Below are 18,617 nucleotides of genomic sequence, written 5' to 3'. Positions count from 1 at the left end.
ATTGATAAAAGAGCAGACTGCCTCCACTGCGGGGAGACTGACGGGAGCAGGATCAAAATATGTGCCCGATCACACTTTGTTCGCAGCTTACAAGTTGTGAAAACGCAAATGGAGAGTTGTGGTTAACGATGCAGACGGTCAACAAACCTAAGTTGCTTATTTTAAAGTGCCCATTATCCTATTTTGGGTCGATTTACAATGGTTGAAATTGTAATTTTTTGGATCCTCTGTAAGGAAAGTGAAGGCAGACGATAGAAGACTAATAAGAGAATCGAGACGCAATCTAACTAGTAAACTCATTAGTAAACCAGTTAAGAGACTTATGATTTAAGTCTAGGGGTAGCAATGACCCCTGACAAAATAGAGGACAATCAAAGGGAAAACAATTAGTCTGGATAAATACTTGACATATCCTTTGCAATTTATCCAATTCACAATCATCTTAGAGCCAATAGCAACTCAATCCATTGGAAACATGCGATTTATCGATTAATAACTAGTCGACTAACTAAAAATAATATGTCAATCATTTTTTTCAACTATAAATAGTCTACAACGCATTAAAAAAAAGACCTTTTTCATATAACATTAAATCAAATGAAAACGATCAGTTCCAGATATTCGTCAATTATACACCATTTGAAAATATCTGCTGAAATCTATACAATATCCCTAATAAAATTGACACCATACAGACTCTCAGAGGAAGGCATAGCAATGACAAACTAAGGAAAATGAGCTCAACATGACATCAGACTGGTTTCCACTCTGGAGTTTCTTCTCTCGAGTAGCAGACGGCCTCATTGTCTGGTTGGGACATGACTCACGGAGCAGTCGTTCATGTGACTAACCTCCTTGGTACCAGCTGTGCTCGTTCCTGGTAAACATGTGTGCGATTGGCTGATGGACGTTATATCTCAAGATCTATACACAGCACGTCTAAGGTCTAGGCACGTCTCGGCCTGATGGATATGAATGCTCTTGTGCCAGCTTTGGCGATGGAGAGTCACGTGAGCCTAATCTGACACACGTGTGGAAGCGTCGAGGAGATCCAGACGAGCAGCTGAACCAGGGCAGGACTGTGGGGCGGGGGCGGGAGGGGTCCAAAGCAAATCTGCACCATATGGACTTACAATTGGAATTTCCTCCTTCGCTTTGTGTAGGGGCCAATATAAGGGCAGCACGAGATGTCGGGACACCGCTGGCAGGGCACTTAACACACTCAGGGCCAGTGAATCAGACCGATCGGATTTGGGTCTCTCTGGAAGTTCACGCTTGTTTCAGTAATTCTGTTTACACGTTTCTTTGTTTTCCATTTCCCAGATTAGTGGCCCCATAAGTAGAGATCAGAAATCTCCTGCTCCATTTTTGAGTCCATAAATCATCCACAGACTAGTGCTGAGCATTTCTGATGTCAAATTGCGTTTATTACAACAGCTTTTTCCCATGGCGAACACCAATCCTGATGAGGATTGATGAACACCCGACTAGCAGTCATGAGCGGTTTATAATACATGCATTCATACAAGATTAGCACACTGCTAATCCAGGCAATCAGTTTAAAAAGAACAGAAATGACTAAGAAGATAGTTTCAAAACCACCTCACATTTGCTTATGGTCTGTACAAAGCTGCACACGACTGCCTTTACAGTCATTGTGGATCCAATGTATGACAGAAAGTGCAAGTCTCACAAAAGCCACCAAACACGTCACAGTATTCTTTTTGACACAGCCAAGTTCACTAAACATTTGCTGCTTCGGTCACAAATGGTACATTTAAATGTAACACGACGATGTTATCTTGAGAAACGACTTCCAGAGAGACTCAGTTTCCCCATGTGAGGCGTTAACCCAAAAAGGCACAACATCCTGCTCTGTTTACTTCCTGCTGCAAAGTCTGCGTCACTCTGGGGACCAACACCACCGGACGCCACATGTGAGAAAAAGACGCTTCCTTTTTGCTCATGTGCACTAGTGTTTCCCCATTACTATAATAAACAGGAGGTATAAGTGGTCCACCATTGTCTAAAAACAATACAGATTAGTCAAATTTGGGCTATAAGCCGCTTCTTTTTTCACACGCTTTGAATCATGTGGCGGTTTTAACAATGGGGCTAATTTATAGGTATTTACAGGCTAACAGCCTCTAAGGGCGCTCCAACAGAAAGCCCGCTTCTTACTCACTCACCAAGAACAGAGCCAGCTGTGGAGGATGACAGACACAGGTAAATCAGCTCACAAAGTCAGTAGGGAGCTTCAAAATGCTTCATGTTTTATTACAATCAGACTCAAATTCAGATAAATCATTCTAATGAGGAACTGAATTTAAAGGAGTCTAAATGCAGATACAGATGGAACCCCTCTGTCCATGAACCCTACGACAAGCTGCCCCCTGTCCAGGGTGTACCCCGCCTAAGGCCCAAAGTCACTGGGATAGGCTCTAGTCACCATCATAGACCAGTGCGGCCTATAGTCTGACTTTTACATATTCATAATTAGGGCTCTGAAATAAATAAAAACTGTAAAGAGTTGAACAGAGACTAAATCCAGTCAAATTTAGACTGAAGGGAAAATAAAAAGCATGTGTCAGATATAGATTGTTGTGCAGCACCTAATTATACGATTTAGAAGTAGCTTTATACAGAAAAAAGGTCTTTCAGTATTGATCTCATGAGCATATACAAGAACAAAGCCATGATACAAAAATAGCAGAATTTATTCCTCCAAAGTTCAACCTCTGCCTCAAACAATATGCTTTTTCTGCGGTTAACCTCTCGATTAAAAAAACAAAACCAAACATTGACAATTAAGTCACTTTTAGACGAATGATGGAATCCTGCGAGTCTAAATTCTCCATTTTCTGCTCACGAGTCTAAAACTGAAATGTTGTGGCTTTGGTTTTTTGATGTTATCACTCTGCTGTTCCGCGAAGGCCAGCGTCTTTAATGACGTACAGACACAGTCACACATCATTTAGCTGCGTAAAGATAATGGTTTATTTATCACAAGACGTCTGAGTCTGGCTATAACAACCAGGGGCCCTTGTTTACGGTTATGTCTGTAAATAAACACACATATTTCCTTAAACTAAAAAAAAAAAAAAGTATATCCACAACCACGGCTCATCTGAAATGCTACAGTTTTATAAGAGGTCACGTCACGAGGTCATTAGCAAAAACAAACACGCCCAAAGGTGTTTCGTCGTGTGTCAAAGGAACAAAGAGGTTATCATTGAACTAACAAACGTAACAATTCCGAAACAGAAGCTACAGTTTCAATAACTGTTACGTCAAGTCATTTCTGGAACGCCCATAAACACAACACCAGGACTAACTTCAAGGGTGCGTTTTATTGTGACTATTTTTAGATATTAAACGATTCACATGGCACGTTTTTTTTTTAATTAAAATTTTCCCTTTGAACATCTTTGTTTGTAGAGATGTAAGGCTCATTTGAAAGAATTTAGACAAACTTCACACCAGCCTACCTCCAACTGTCCTGCATCACAACACGCCTCCTTTGTGTTTTTTACAGACGCATTGGGCTATTTTTAAAAGTCAAAGTTGCAGGTTGTGTTTTTGTTCGCTCCTAAGACGCTACAATTTGTGGATTTCTTGCTTGTTGGCAGTTATGGTAAGAATTTAAAAAGCCATTAATGCGATTAAAATATGCGACTAGGGATGCACAGGTCCAGATTATTCTTCTTCTAAACTGATCCAAATGGGTTGTTGAGCAAGTGTTTTTTATCTTCCAACTAACCACAGAACCGCTTAAATAAAATTAGCTGATCAATTGTTTTGGTCTTATTTTTGAAGGGCTTGGTTTTCCAGCAAAATCCGCAAATTGTGAAGCAGGTTGATACATACTACCGACTATGGCTGTAGTCGACTAAAGAAATGCCCTGCTGACTGAATAGTTGACTAAAGGGGGAAGTGGTGTGGAACTGGCAAAATCTTACATTTTTTTCAGTATTTCCATCATCTGACCATGTATCTGACACTCACAAGACTCACAAGGCAACAACCACACTATTAACACAAAAAAGTGCTATTTATATGTAAAAATGCAGCTTACTCCATGTCTTCTTCTTGCTGTTGTCCCATTAAAATATGTAAAATGTGAATAAAATAATTAAGTCGACTTTTGGACGATTAAAACTATGTGATTAGTCTACTAAACGACAGCTCTACAGGCAATATGGGCAACTACTCGCCATCTCCTCCATTACACATTACAAGCCTTTAGAATCCTGTGACGCCATCTTGACACCCCACATTTGCAAACCAGCGCATCGCCTTAACAGTGAGTCCATCCTACCTTATGCGAGTAGTGCGGGTCCATGATTCGCGCCAGTCCGAAGTCGCCGATCCTCAGCACCAGGTCCTCAGTGCTGACGAAGAGGTTGGCCGGTTTGAGGTCCCGGTGCAGGACGTTGGCGGAGTGGATGTACTTGAGCCCTCGCAGGAGCTGGTACATGAAGAGCCGGGCGTGGTCCTCCGAGAGAAGGCCGCGCTCCAGCACCTGGCACAGGTCCGTCTCCATGTACTCCTGCACGATGTACACAGAGTTCACCTCCGTCAGCGACACCACGTCCTCTGTGAGCCTGCAACCGTTCGGGCCCAGCGTCTCGAACACCTGCACGAGAGGGGAGAGTTTAGTTTGGATAAGATTCAGAGGAAATGACGGTTATATTTCAGGTTTATAGCAAGGTAATATACTAAATAAATGCTTGCAATGGAGAAGTCTACAATATGAATAGCTGAGCTAATGCAAGAGTCGCATACATTTGCAAATATGCCAAGAGAGGTGTAAATATTTTTAACATATTAAAAACAGGATCAACTGGGAATGATTTTAGCCAAATAATTGTAGCCCTTGCCATTTGCTAATTGCGACTATCAAAATTAAAATTCGATTAAGATATTTTTTGATGCTCCAATTGAAATTTTGTGATCAAGCAAACAATATGATAAATTGAATCAAGGCTTTAGTCTAATTTGTAAGACTCACATTTCTCCATCTCAAGCTGTCATTACAGGCATCATCTGAACCACAGCTTTTCTTCTTTAACTAAGGCACTTTGTTGCCTTGTAGTCTCCATGTGGTATTTGACTTTTCAAATATGTTTCAAGTCCAATAGAGCTTCCATTTGCTCTTTGTTCTAACACCACAAATCTCACCATGTCCAAGCTAATCCACCCAAGCAGCGCACATGCTCACCTTCACAATATTATCATGGTCCAGCCGCCGGATGATCTTGATCTCTCGGAGGGCGTGCTTGACACTCTGTGGGTCGGTCAGGATGATTTTCTTCACGGCGACGCGTTTGTCACAGTCCGTGTCCACCGCGGAGAAGACCAGACCATTCCCTCCGTATCCCAGCGGCTTCAAGTCCATGTAACGCGAGCCCAGGTCAAACCCGTGGATGTTCATCAACGAATCGAACTTCTCTGCCATCTTGACTACCTTTAACCGACTTTGCACGGCCCGTTTAAAAGTCCAACTCTTGACTTTGAGACCGCTCCTTCAGAGGCTGACCCCCCAGTACAGTCGACTACTAACTTCCCCTGCGTAGCCTTCACTGTATTATAAGGGGCAACATTATCGCAGCTAAATGTGTATCCATTGTGAGAAAGAAAAGGCAAAATCTACTAAATTGAATTTGTTTTCCAATCTTGGTTGAGCAACTGTAGTGTATAAAGACTGTGACGGAATGGACTTTGAAGCCAATTCAAAAGCATCTACAAAATTTAACTAAAAAAAGCATGTAGTTGCATCCTCACAGTGCAGTACATTCAGTGTTTGACTGGTCCTGAGCAGCTTCATAGGACTGTGCAAAAAAATCAATGCACAAACTGAAATTTAACTAGTAATTTTCCTACTCCTCCTTGTCCGCTATAACTTAAGACACCTGATCCGTGGGTTGAAATGCGTCTGGCCTTGAGTGTTCTGTTTAAGAGTTAAGCCTCAGTGATCAGGTGGCTCAAGTTCGCCACAGTCGCAATCAAAACTATCCTCCATTTTAGTTGGGTATAACCTGGAAGAAAAACAAGACAGAAACAGCGAATTAGAACTCGTAAATAACAATTAAAACACATTAGATTGAGTAGTTGAGTAGTTATCATGTGGATGCCGGTAATAAATTGCTTAAATAAACAGAACAATGGTTAAAAAAAAAAATTGCCTTCAAGGGTCACATTATAACCAACACTAACCACAGAGAGTTTCTTCTACTACACAAAAAAACGCATCCATGTAAAATAGTTAAAGGTGTAACTTCGGGTTGGCTTCAAGGTTTACTCTTCATTGTAATTGCAAATTGCAATTTAAGCTTCAAAATGCTGTGTGTTTTATTACAATCAGACTCATCATATTCACAGAGGAATGAGTCTAATGAGGAAGTGAACGTAGACGCGGCGAAACGCAGACACACGCGGACATGTGATATACGGCGGTCTGCAGTTTAGTTTTAATGCCTGCAGCATTAAAATTAGACTTTCTTGACCAGACCTGACCCACAGGTCAAAATACAACACTGCATCACTACAGTGGGACATATTTTTGTGTAAATATCGCATGCTTAACGTAACCCAAGCTCAGGAGCAGATGAACTAGATGTGAAGTCACAGACACGGGTAAATCAGCTCACACGGAGTCAAGGACAGAGGGGACAGTAAGGACAGCTGTGATGTGTTTTCTGTTTGTTAAGCTTCAAAATACTGTGTGTTTTATTACAATCCAACTCGTATTCTTTTGAACCCCCGGTTCAAAAGACAACTGACGCATCACTACCATGTGCATGTGTATACCATATTATGTGTAAATATCAGGTGCGGTCCATATGTGGACAATCTCGTTTTTCTTTGTAAATTCCGTGTGCACAGCTTTTATTCAGGAGCACTCTATAGCCCGGAAATTATTGTGGTCAACAAGTATCTCAAAAAATCTTGCAATATTTAAATTTATTTGTTTCAGTCCTAAAAGCGATTACATCTTAATTCAGACCAGCAGGTGGTGTACCCTCCAGGAAAGCTACATAGTACACCTTTAAAATGAACAAAATGGCCAAAGGGTAAGTTCAGATGGAGATGAGACTAACACTGCTGACAAAAAAACACTTTACGCAATGTTCTTAGTTGTTGCCTCAGGTCAAGACAAATTCCTCAATAAAAAAGTTAAAGTACAGTCAAAAGACAGGCAGTAAAGAGACATCAAAAAGATCAAATCAAACCCAAACATTGTGAACAGAATATTGAATGCCGTTTACCGCCCCTGCTGTAATAAAACCCAAGAACAAAGTAATCACATGAACCTCAGACCACAACGACCTTTTCACACAGCGTTTGCACAATGTAGAAAAATCCCATGATAGTCAGTGAAAACTATGCAGGTAATAATCCTTGGTCTTAGTTTGTGCAATAATTAACTACAAGGACCATAGTGCAGAGTAGGTACATCGATTTGAATCCAAATAAAAGAGTAAAGTGCAACTGGATGACGCATTGTTTGCAATAGGGTCTGACATGAAATACTTTGACAAAAAGGCATTCATTTTAGTCAACACAAGAGACACACTCGTGCCTAATCATATACAGGCAGGAGCCAATGTAGCGGTCTATATACAAGTATATGTTTGCTGTAAAAGTATTCAAATTACCAGTATTTGATTTGAGTATTTGATCTTGGTAGATTGGGATAACTACCTTATCAATACTAAGGCTGCACCTATCAATTATTTTAGTACAGCAAGTCAATTTGTCAGTGATTCATTTTTTGATTAACTAGTCAAACAATAATTTATTTAGTCAATTTAAATCGTTACATATATTGACAAGAATCACAACTTTGTCATTTTAATTCAATAATGCTGCCATTTTTTATGATAATCATCTTTCGGCATGCACACAAATTTAATTTATTTTATTTTAAAAGCTGGCTTGTCAGCGATTAGTCTATTGTAGACTTTTTAAATACATTTAAACCAACTATAAGGTTGAAATATGGTGACTGGAGGCTTAATAATGTCAATAATGTTATAAAAGGTCTGACATGATAAAAATACGATTATGGCCATTTGCAACTCTACTTTACGTTTCACAAAATGATAATCAAACCAGCCAAATATTATTCAAGCGGTCGATAAGTCGCAATTATTTCGATTAATCGTCGTCGCCCTCGTAAACATCGTCGTTTACCGGCGTCGCTCCTGTCCGACAATGGAAACAGCCCCTCCCCCCGCTCGGCTCGCCACGGCCAGTCCCGGTTTCACGGTATCGACCATCGGCCACGAAAAACCAACACGATGCGCGATAAGGCCATTTCCCCCCAAAAGCGGTGCAAGAACACGTAACATTTACAGTCAGAAAGCAGGTTAGTCCCGGTGTTTTGACTCGTTATGTCGGTAACGGAGGCTTCGTTTCAGGCGGAAAAATAAATGACAAAAATCCAGACCCGCCTTGTGGTTCAAAACGACAAGAAACCCGCGGCGAGTACGGATCAGACACACGCGTATTTCAACAACAATGAACTCAATCGACCGATATTTATACGTTTTACTGTGTCACGGACGTCGGCGCGTGAGAAAACCCGGCCGAAAGCGCGAACAAAGCCTCATTGTTGGCCGAGGATCTGACTACGTGGTAAGGGTTTCCGAGCGGAAGGAGCACAAAGCCGCGGCAGGAAAAACGACACAAACCGAGCGTACGCGTGACATAAAAGCGGATAACGTGGTCGCGGCGCGTTCGTGAAGACGCGGTGAATGTTCTACTCACAGTCCTTTGTCGTCTCATTAGATAGTTTCCGCGTTAAACCCGGTCAGAGGGCTGCGTGCGCTCCTCTCCGCGAGCCCTGCGGATCTGGTGGAATCGCCATTGAGGCAGGGCTGGACTAACGACGGGTGACGTCATGACGCTGCTGTGCGTAAGTGTCGGAAAAGTCGCCACCGCCACGAGGCAAAACAAATAAACTCAACGAACTGGGGAAATAAACACGTCTTTTTGTCTGATTGGTCCGGTAATAATGGGATATTAGAATAGTAATGACTGTTTGTTTGACTGTGTTTTGGGCTATGACTTGAAATGTGTTTGTTATTGTGGATTCATTTGGTCACGTGGGCATTTTCTAACTCATTTATTGTTGTTCTTTGATATGGGAGTGTGGAACATTTTGGACATTATTTGAAATAGAGATTTATAGGCCTATTATTATTATTATTATTATTATTATTATTATTATTATTATTATCATCATCATTATTATTATTATTAGGCCCGAGCGCCACAAGCTGGCGAGAGGCCTATTAATCTCGTAAGGCCGTGCGAAGCACGGCTGCGAAAGTGCGCACATAGTGCGCACAAAATCGAGCGCGAAGCGCTCGCCCACTTCCAAACACTCACTAACGCACTCCTCCACTCATGCACGCCCCGTGCATACTAATTAGTTGTAGGAAAATGGAACATTACCGTTGTAAACGGGCGAAGCCCGTGCAAAAGTTCGCACTAAACGAGCACTTTACATTGGGATGACGACCGCGAAGCGGTCGTCATCCCCATATAAAGCACTCATTTGCGCTAAGTAGCTCACGAATACGTTCCCCATCTCTTGCATGTTCCGTGCATATAAGCATGTAAGGCAAAAATTGAACATTATTACTGTATAGAGGGCCAAAAACACAAAGTGGGCGGAGCCCACTCAAAATTATCGAAAGTACCCGTCAGTGACCAGGGACCCACACCATGAGGTAGGAAAGCGCGAGCGCTTTCCGAAAATGTATAGTTTATGATATTTGAAAAATGGGAAACATTGTTTTCGCATCGGAATATTATTCTTTCTTTCTTTCTTCTTCTTCTTCTTCTTCTCGGGACCAACCCCCCTATTTTTCACCCAGTGAACATTGACGAAAAGTCACAAAAATTTGCACGCCTCTAAAAATCGTGCCTCTCTACATTCTGGCTATTTCCCTTTTCTAAAATTAAAAAAATTGGCGCGTCAGCGCCCCCAAATGTACCAAAAATGCATTGAGAGATGGGAAATGACCCAAAAAAAATCTGATCGTAGAATCATGAAATTTGGCGCAGAGGTAGATGGTGACAAGAGAAGTAAAAAATATTATTACGGCAACGCCGTCCGCCCAACCAAATGTCGGCCATATTGCTTCAAAAATGGCTAAACATGACTTCGGAGTTTTTCCAAACGTCGTACTTTTACGAACTCCTCCCAGGGCGTTGGCCCTAAAAAGCTGAAATTTGGTGAAAATGCTACTGAGGAGTGGGACATCAAAAGTTATCCAAATTACATTGATACCTCTCACGGTCTCTGTGCGGCGAAGCCGCAAACTGTAGCTAGAATTTCAGAAATCTCCCATATTTAAAATTTCTGCCGTTTGCGCAGATAAAGTCCGAATTGCGTCAAATTAGAATCAGTTGTTAAACTCTTTGCCCTAAACCTACTTGAAGTGAAATAAATTCATTTGGCGCCACAGCGCCCCCTACAGATTTTATATGGAGGTTAAATGTTTAGTTTTGCGAAATTATATGAAATTTGACACACAACTCAATTTTAGCATCCCCATCAAAAAAGTCAATGACTCATGTCATAATTGTTATGGCGTTGCCGTAACGATGACCGAAACCTTTCATGTTATTCCAATGGGGAAATCGCCAGAACATGTTTACACTTTAGACTTTCACAAACTCCTCCCAGGGCGTCAGCCCTATTAACCTGAAATTTGGTGAGACTCATCTTCAAGACCATCAAAAGTTATCCACATTTTCATTCAAAGAGTCACGGTGTCTGTGCGGCAAAGCCGCACATTTTGCCAAGAATTCAAAATAAAATTGCTTTTTGATGGTAAAACAAAGGGGAGAAGATGTGACAGCGTCACAGATTCAGCAGTAGGCGTAATAAAAGGACAATTGGGGCGCGTTAGCGCCCCCTCCTCTTGCGGCGTGGCGGCGGTGTGGCGGCGGCGTGGCGAGGGCCGATCATTGCCGGTTGCGGCTATATTTATTATTATTATTATCAGGCCTATCAGAAGTGGGTTATGTATGTTGTGTTTATCAAAAATCACTTGGGTTTCTCTATGTGTCCTAGAGTCAGCAACACAGACACAAACTGTACATTTTTGTGGACATAGTAAGCCTATTTTTTTATTTTGATTCTCATTTTTTATCTTATAGCTTATTGGCTCGAGCAATTCCATAGAATGCGAGAAGTCGTTGATCTCGCCCGGTTTCTTCTTCTTCTTCTTCTTCTTCTTCTTCTTCTTCTTCTTCTTCTTCTTCTTCTTCTTCTTCTTCTTCTTCTTCTTCTTCTTCTTCTTCTTCTTCTTCTTCTTCTTCTTCTTCTTCTTCTTCTTCTTCTTCTTCTTCTTCATGGTTTTCTGCCACAACTCGGGCATTTTTGACTCCATGAACATCGATGAAAAGTCTCACATGGGGGCGAATAAAATGGAACTTGGAACGGGTACAGGGAGGTGGGGAATGAAGTATAAAGTGTTTTTTTTTAGACTTTAGGCTTTCTTCAGACTTTATTCTTTAGACTTTATTCTTTCTGCCACAACTCGGGCATTTTTGACCCCCTGAACATCGATGAAAAGTCACACATGGGGACATAGATGCGATCGGCTCGGCCCGAACTCCAATAAAATGGAGGTTGCGAGAACGCCCGTCGCACCAGTGCCGACTAGAGCAAAAAAGAAAAAACATGAAACTCTTAATCTTTGGCCTAGGCACTTGAGACTTGGGACAGTGATAGAGCGACCTTTGACCTCTGACCTTTGACGAGTAAAACACACCTGGCAGCATCGCTCTATGATAAACAGGAAGTCAGCCATGTCGAATCAAAGTGGCACCGCCACGTTTGACTTTTTTTTTTTCAAAATCGTACTTGTCCTAGGATTTTTGTTCGATTGAGCTCAAAACAACACGCTGCATCTAGCGACATTGAAATTTAATAATCAGCCAATTTTTTTTTAATATTCCTTACTTAAAAGGCTTAATTTCCTGTTTTTTCAAGGACAAGTCACGCCTAATGGAAATGATCTACGGAGCTCATATTTCACTCACTAATGCGTTTTTATGATCTGATTGGAAATAAATACCCATGTAACAAATTTACTCTATAGCGCCCCCTACCCATTGTGTGAAAAACTCAACATTGTCTGATTTGTTTGAAACTCATGGATTATATTTTCCTCAAGACGCCATGAAAAAAGTGCATTGCAGATATTGTGTATTTTTCACTCTTGGCCAGCAGAGGCGCAATGAATGCCTTCACTTCCTCTTCCTCTTTTATTTTGATGGGACATTTCCTCTCTTAGCATTAGCATTAGAGTTGGCGTTAGCATTTGCATTAGCTGCGGGTCTCTGTTGCTAGGTGACGGAGGTACAGGGAGGGGGAGTGCAGCCGGGTCACTGAGGCTCTCTCTCTTTCTCCCTGCTCAGGTCTGCGTTCAGCACAATCTTGCAATTTGTCAGGACAAACAACAATTTGAGTCGCAAACTACGCAATCATCAACGGTGAATTACTGAGCGTCGTTGGTATGCCCCAAAACGCAGCAGAAAACATGCACTGGCGGGAAGGCCGTCGCACGTGTGGCAAGAGCCATCATTGCTGCTAGCACGGCTTTACTTGTTATTCTTATCCCATAGCAGATTTGAATTGTTTCTCTTTTTTACTTATTCATTTTTCTTTATTTTTATGTTGCACCGAATCACCAAGACAAGTTCCTATGTTTGTGAATTCTGTTAATTGACAATGGCAATAAATCCTTTCTGAGATGTGCGTTTGAGTTACACTTATTTAATAAAGACTACTGCTGAAAGTAACAGTATAGCCTACGCTTGGAAATAAAGGCTGATACAGCCTGTTCTGAAACTATAGGCCTGTAATGATAAAGATATTAATGAATAAACCTCTTAAAATAAAAGCTTATATAGATGTGATTTTAGTTCAAGCTATTGCTTAAGATAGGCCTGGTAAAGCCTAGTTTATACCCTAAATGCAGATCAGGACAAATAGGCAAACCTCAGGTTCTATTCAGTGAGTTGGCAATAAAAGCTGCTGATCATTCAAACGCTGCTGCATCAGACTGAAAAGCCTTCCAACAGCGTTTTTAGACCGAGAGTGCGCAGAGAACAGTGTGAGTTTACCTTATTTTACCTTTGGTCAGTTTTACATGCAGTGAATGTTTACCTCTTCACATTTAGGCTGACATAAAGCCATCTTGAACAACGTGCAGAAAAACAATGTCATCATGCAAAACAAACGCAAACAGCATGTTTTTTGAATCGCCACATTGAGTCCCTCTGCTGTCTCTATTGTCGGCATTAACTTTGTTTCCAGAGTGCATGTCGCGCTCTGGTCACTAATGGTCACTCACTGCGGCGGGAGGATCCGAGTCCGCAGACGCAGCCACACCGCGCCTCCTCTTCACGCCTCCAGGACTTGTTTTCCGTCTAGTTTAACTGCATTCCTCTCCTCCCTGACCGCTCTGCTCTCTGTCCGTGCGCCGTGGCTGTGACTGGACGCGGGTGGACGGGCGGTGCAAGCGCGCGCGCCGCATCAGAGCCGCAGCAGCAGGCGCACCATGTGAGGACCCACGCGCCCGAATGCAGATGCGCTCCCTCGCAGCGGATGGGGACCGAGCATGCGCAGTGCGGACCCGGGATGCGACAGGCTGCCGTTCTGATGAACCAGCAGCAACATCAAAGTGCTCAAAGTTACGTAACGACCCAAACCAGAGCGCGTGCGGGATTTAGAGACAGTGCCACGGGCTGAGTCGGACCTAAACTGACACCAGCACATCAGAGGAAATAGGGAAGATTCACTTCTGTGTTAATTCCATTCAGGTATCCCTCCGTTCTCTGCATATTACATTTTTATTATAGGCTACAACATCCCTTTCATTATGAGCCTCCCGTTCACATTTCTCCCGCGCATATCCTCCTTTCTATTATGATGGGGGCAAGGTTACATCTTTGTTTCACCCGTGATGTTTCCGTTTACCCTCTGTCCCTCTCTTAAGTCGGTGCATGATTCATGAGGAGGGTTCTCCCAAGTTATGCAACAGCAGAGTAACACTGCTGCAGCCTAACCGTGCCAAGACATCTAAAATCACACTCTTTTTTTCCTCCATTATCTCTTCTATAATGTCAGATTCTCTGTGTTTCATCAGATTATCAAAGATCACTGAGATTGGAGACCACAAATGACAAAGTGCAGTCAATAAGATGATCCTTAGTGTGTTTGCACTTGTAGTTTTGCATTGTTATCATGTCCATACCATATTTTAGTAATATTCAGTCAAAATTGAGTTTTATTTTGACGGCTTGTTTTGTGCATGCTTTTTATTCAACCATAGTTTATATAATAATTGATTGTTTTATGTTGCACGATATTAATAAAGTAAAAAGTTTGAGAATTTTGTTCGCTGACCATGGCAATAAAACTCTTTCTGATTTTGATGAGAGCTGACTTGGCGGCACAATCAGAGATATTCTTATGCAACCTCAGTAAAGTAAAACATGAGTGGATTTGGTGTCTAAGTGGAGACAGTTACCTCTTCAGCTCATTGTCCCGTCATTCACCTGCTCCACGCTCTGCCACAAATGTTACCAAAACTTTAACGCCGGTTTGGACATTCTAAACGCACATTTGATTGATCGTGAAGGGAAATCGCATGGGCACAGTAGTTAAAAAGATACATTAACAACACTTCTGAGCATGAAAATATAATTCAAAAACATGGGAAGACAAAAAGTGGTCTAATAGGGATTCACAGCCCGTGTCACCTCAGCTGACCCAGAAACTGCCGGCGGTGTAGATGTCATGTTCAAAATAAAAACAGTTGGACGTGACGAGGAGTTGGACGTTGCACGAGGCAAACATGAGTGAACGTCAAGTGGGTTTCTGACAGCAAACACGGCCACGCAACCAGCGACGTCAACATAAAACCCTACGCATTACAACACGATTTAGATTGAAGTTTATCTTATATTCAAAATGTCAAATTTCAGTGGCATTTTAATTCAGTTTGGAAAATACTTTATAATCCGAGAGTATATACTGACCAAGAACAAGCTTTTCTTTCTTATTGCATTATTTTATTGGCAATTAATTAAATAAAAAACATTCTTGGTCAAGTTGGTCTTTAAATCATACTGTATAATCCAGCTCCTCTTGTTGTCATGACTGAACTATTATAATTTTGACATAAAACAAGCAAATCAAAACAGTATTGCAGTTTTATAGACACAAGTGCAGTATATTTTTATGATTCCATCTGACACTGGCTGCTCTGATTTTCTCCGAATAAAGATGTCACGACGTTGAGTAATTACATTCGTCCAGACCTCATCTACTGCTGCAAATGTTTAATTTAAATGCAGTTATTTTCTTAATTAGTTTCCCGGAAGGCTCTCCCTGTGATGTGACGTGACTTGAGCTGGTGTTAGGTAACAGTTTTGCAAAGGGGTATTTGGTTGCAAATAGGTTGTAAAGAATTCCAACACGTAGATGACAGATTTACTAAATATGACATGGAAACTCAATTCTTCATTGCGTCTTAAAGAAAAGGTGGACACAAAACACAACAATTGACCTATTTACACTTCCAGCTCGAATACAACAGCAGCCTGTAAAAGATACTTCTCAAACCTTTAGCAACTTTTAGCTTTTTCTTTACCGTGGTTACGTTGGCGACCCTTCCTTCTCCTCTACCTGTAAAACGACCATCTTATAACGGAAAATACAATTCCTTTATGATTATTTAAGATGTTTTGGAACTGTAATCTACTTTTGAGAAGCTGTTACTCACCACCTGTTCATTTTGTGATTCAAGAAGTCTAGTTTGGACCTCTTTTTGGGAGCTAAATCCTTGAGAACTCCTCCAAGTCTCCAAATTTGAACTAGAACAGGATCAAACTAATTCAACACTGGAACTAATCCAGGTTCAAATCAGGTTCAATTCAGGAATTCAAAGTACTGGTCTGTACTTCTGAACCAGGACAAAGGTCTGGTCAAGACCTCATTCAAACCAGGAGGAGCAATCAAAGCCACAATGACTGAGATAAAGTCTAAGCCAGAACTCCATAAAAGCTCAATCAGAAAACCAACACAACATTTGCAAATCTTGAAACATTTAAACATGATCGCTAAATTCACCAAAGCTGCATTTTAACATTTTATTCACTGCACCGATCCAAACCGACCTCATTTTGAAACTGGCCGACACAATGCAATGCACGTTTGTTATTCGGAGCCACATCTCTCATTACTGCACCGCTGCCCTTGTGTCTCTGTGAAAAGAGTCATCCACCTGTCACCTGTCATGTACCATCCTTAAATTAAACTTACCCTTTGATGCAATGTCCATGACTGCTAAATCCCACATCGCACAAAAGTTACGAGTCCGTGCATGAGAAGTAGTCCGGGCGACAGGTGCGTGATGGCGTAGGTGTTGTAGTAGTTGTATTGTTAGTGCAGCAGTGGTATTCTAGTCCATGCGTCTTGGTTGTGAGGCGGAGCTCCACGGAGGGTTGTTATAGTCCGGGCCGGAGGGGGAGGAGCCTGGTGAGGAGTCAGACCTTTACTGGCACACACTAACTCGCTCCTGGTCACGCACCCACAAGGGCCGCTGCACAAGAGCTGGTATTATTGTGTTCAAGGACAAGCTTTACTTCCAATGAGTGGTGCTCAGGTGGTGTTACTGTTCAACTGCTGAAGCGCTTGTGACAGGTTAGACTACATCTTTCACTGAACATGATTATTAAGATTTTACTACCAAGTTTTTAACCTATGTTTCATTCCACAACTGTTACCTAGCGACCAAAGTATAAACAATGTCAAAATCCATACACAATAGTTATGGTTGTGTTAGTTATGACAAATAATAATATCCTATAATGTCCTAAAATGTCCTATATCTTATTAAACAAAGTAATAATTAGAAAAACATGGTCCCTGATAAATAAATAATAAACTAATCATATGCACTGTAAAGTAGTAAGTCATAGAGATATTAATATGAATATTACTCTTATGATTACTAGTTTTACTTGGTCGGGCAGTTGCGTGTTGAGGAACATACATGTGCACATACTGTAAACATGTGGGATTGTAGCCATGGGCTGATTTCCATCTGTCCCACATTCACGCTCAAAAACACACCAGAATACGGACCATTCCTTCACCTATCATTTTCCAAAACATGGGCTGGTACAGGTCAGATCTGTGGAGAGGCGAGTCTGCTCAGTGCAGAAGCATGTTGTTTTTTATTTTTTTCTTTAGCAATAAAAACACCTGTAAATGACGGACCCCCTAAAAGAAAATGTTGGCTACACTTTATTGTATTATAATATATTAACATAGACCTGTTCTGTCGTGATATTGTTTTGCCTTTTCAAGCCATCAGTTTCCAAATAAAACATAAGAAAATACTATCTTTACCACACTATGCAGTCCTTCATTGTCAGAATCCATTACAACATTTACTTTATAAGACAATGAGCCACACAAGGCTAAATGACTTCACTTGTTACAATTTCAAAAGCCAAAGAGAATGTTGTTTATCACCAGGATCATTTGAGATTTACCAAAGCCTCTGAAAGCAGCGCTGGCTCTGGTCCTGAGCGAAAGTGGTGCACAAATGAAATGGTTTTGATATAAGATTGTTCCATATTTGCATTCATGTCATCTCTTACCAACTGATAATAATGACAAGCAGTTCAGTTCAGACAAACGCAAACTCCACACATTCTATAGTGACAAACATTTGAAGCCACAGCTGCCCTGGACAGACAGTGACGTGGATGGACTTAGTTGGAGTCACATACATTTGTCAAATCCATGGGACTTATAATGACAAGAACTAGAAAAAATGTAAGTCTAGAACAAAATCTACAATAGCACAAAGATGTTTCCAGAAGAGTTTGAAGTCCAAAGTCTTTTTACGCAACAACACTTGCATGTTTCAGGTAGAGAATGTCCTGTGACCTGCTGTTGACATTACTCATAATAAAAGTGTTATAAATGCCAGGAACGGGCAGTATTTTCCTTTTTCTCTGAACTGTTGTCTGTCCAACACAATAAACTGCCTCCAGGTCTTGAAAGTGCGAGAAGCCCACAATTTAACCCCTTTAGTGATATTACGGGTATCCAACATGGGATATTTTTAAAGATGTAAGTAGAGTAGCCACAAAAACTGTACTCAAATAACATTAAATATAACATGACTCAAGCTGAAGCACAAAATACAGTGTGATTACTGAAGATACTGATAGAATTACTGATAGAATTAAAAGTATTGTGTCGGAAATCTACTCCAGGAAGTACAGTTTCTTGGAGTAACTAGATTGATATTGGCATAGTTTGAATTCTGATCCAATTCTTTGATCAGGGACAATGCACAAAAAACTTCAAAATATATTATGTGCCTGTTTGATGTCACAGTTACAATAAAATAGTTTGATTCGCTCATTAACAATATATAAGAATAATTCTCACAGTTTTGAGAGCGAAAATGCTGGATATCACTGCACCACGTAGTTCTAGAATGTAAATTTACTTTTTAAAATTAGAACAAAGATAGCAAATAAGCAACAACAGGCGATGACGG

General features: G+C 41.1%; 1 protein-coding gene across 3 annotated transcripts in view; it reads right to left on the bottom strand.

Moving 5' to 3' along the window:
* The window catches only part of mapk6 (mitogen-activated protein kinase 6), a 29,708-nt gene extending 13,256 nt beyond the window's left edge, over positions 1-16,452 (bottom strand). Inside the window, exons 1-3 of one of the 3 annotated variants that reach the window (XM_072465430.1) lie at positions 16,358-16,452; positions 5,222-6,038; positions 4,319-4,636 (exon numbers count right to left, since the gene is read on the bottom strand). In XM_072465430.1, the coding sequence (XP_072321531.1) occupies positions 4,319-4,636; positions 5,222-5,458 (555 nt within the window). In that variant the 5' untranslated portion in view covers positions 5,459-6,038; positions 16,358-16,452. Of the gene's footprint in view, positions 1-4,318; positions 4,637-5,221; positions 6,039-8,772; positions 8,919-13,382; positions 13,468-16,357 lie in introns of those variants that run through there. The other 2 variants (XM_072465431.1, XM_072465429.1) reach the window with 2 other exon arrangements.
* Between the last annotated feature and the right edge of the window lie 2,165 nt (positions 16,453-18,617).

This window comes from Eucyclogobius newberryi, unplaced genomic scaffold, assembly GCF_026437365.1.
Source record: "Eucyclogobius newberryi isolate DKJ021-1_F unplaced genomic scaffold, fEucNew1.0.hap1 SCAF_5, whole genome shotgun sequence".
Classification (NCBI taxonomy): domain Eukaryota; kingdom Metazoa; phylum Chordata; class Actinopteri; order Gobiiformes; family Gobiidae; genus Eucyclogobius; species Eucyclogobius newberryi.
The sequence above is the reverse complement of the archived record's forward strand: the minus strand, read 5'-3'. Positions and strand labels throughout refer to the sequence as shown.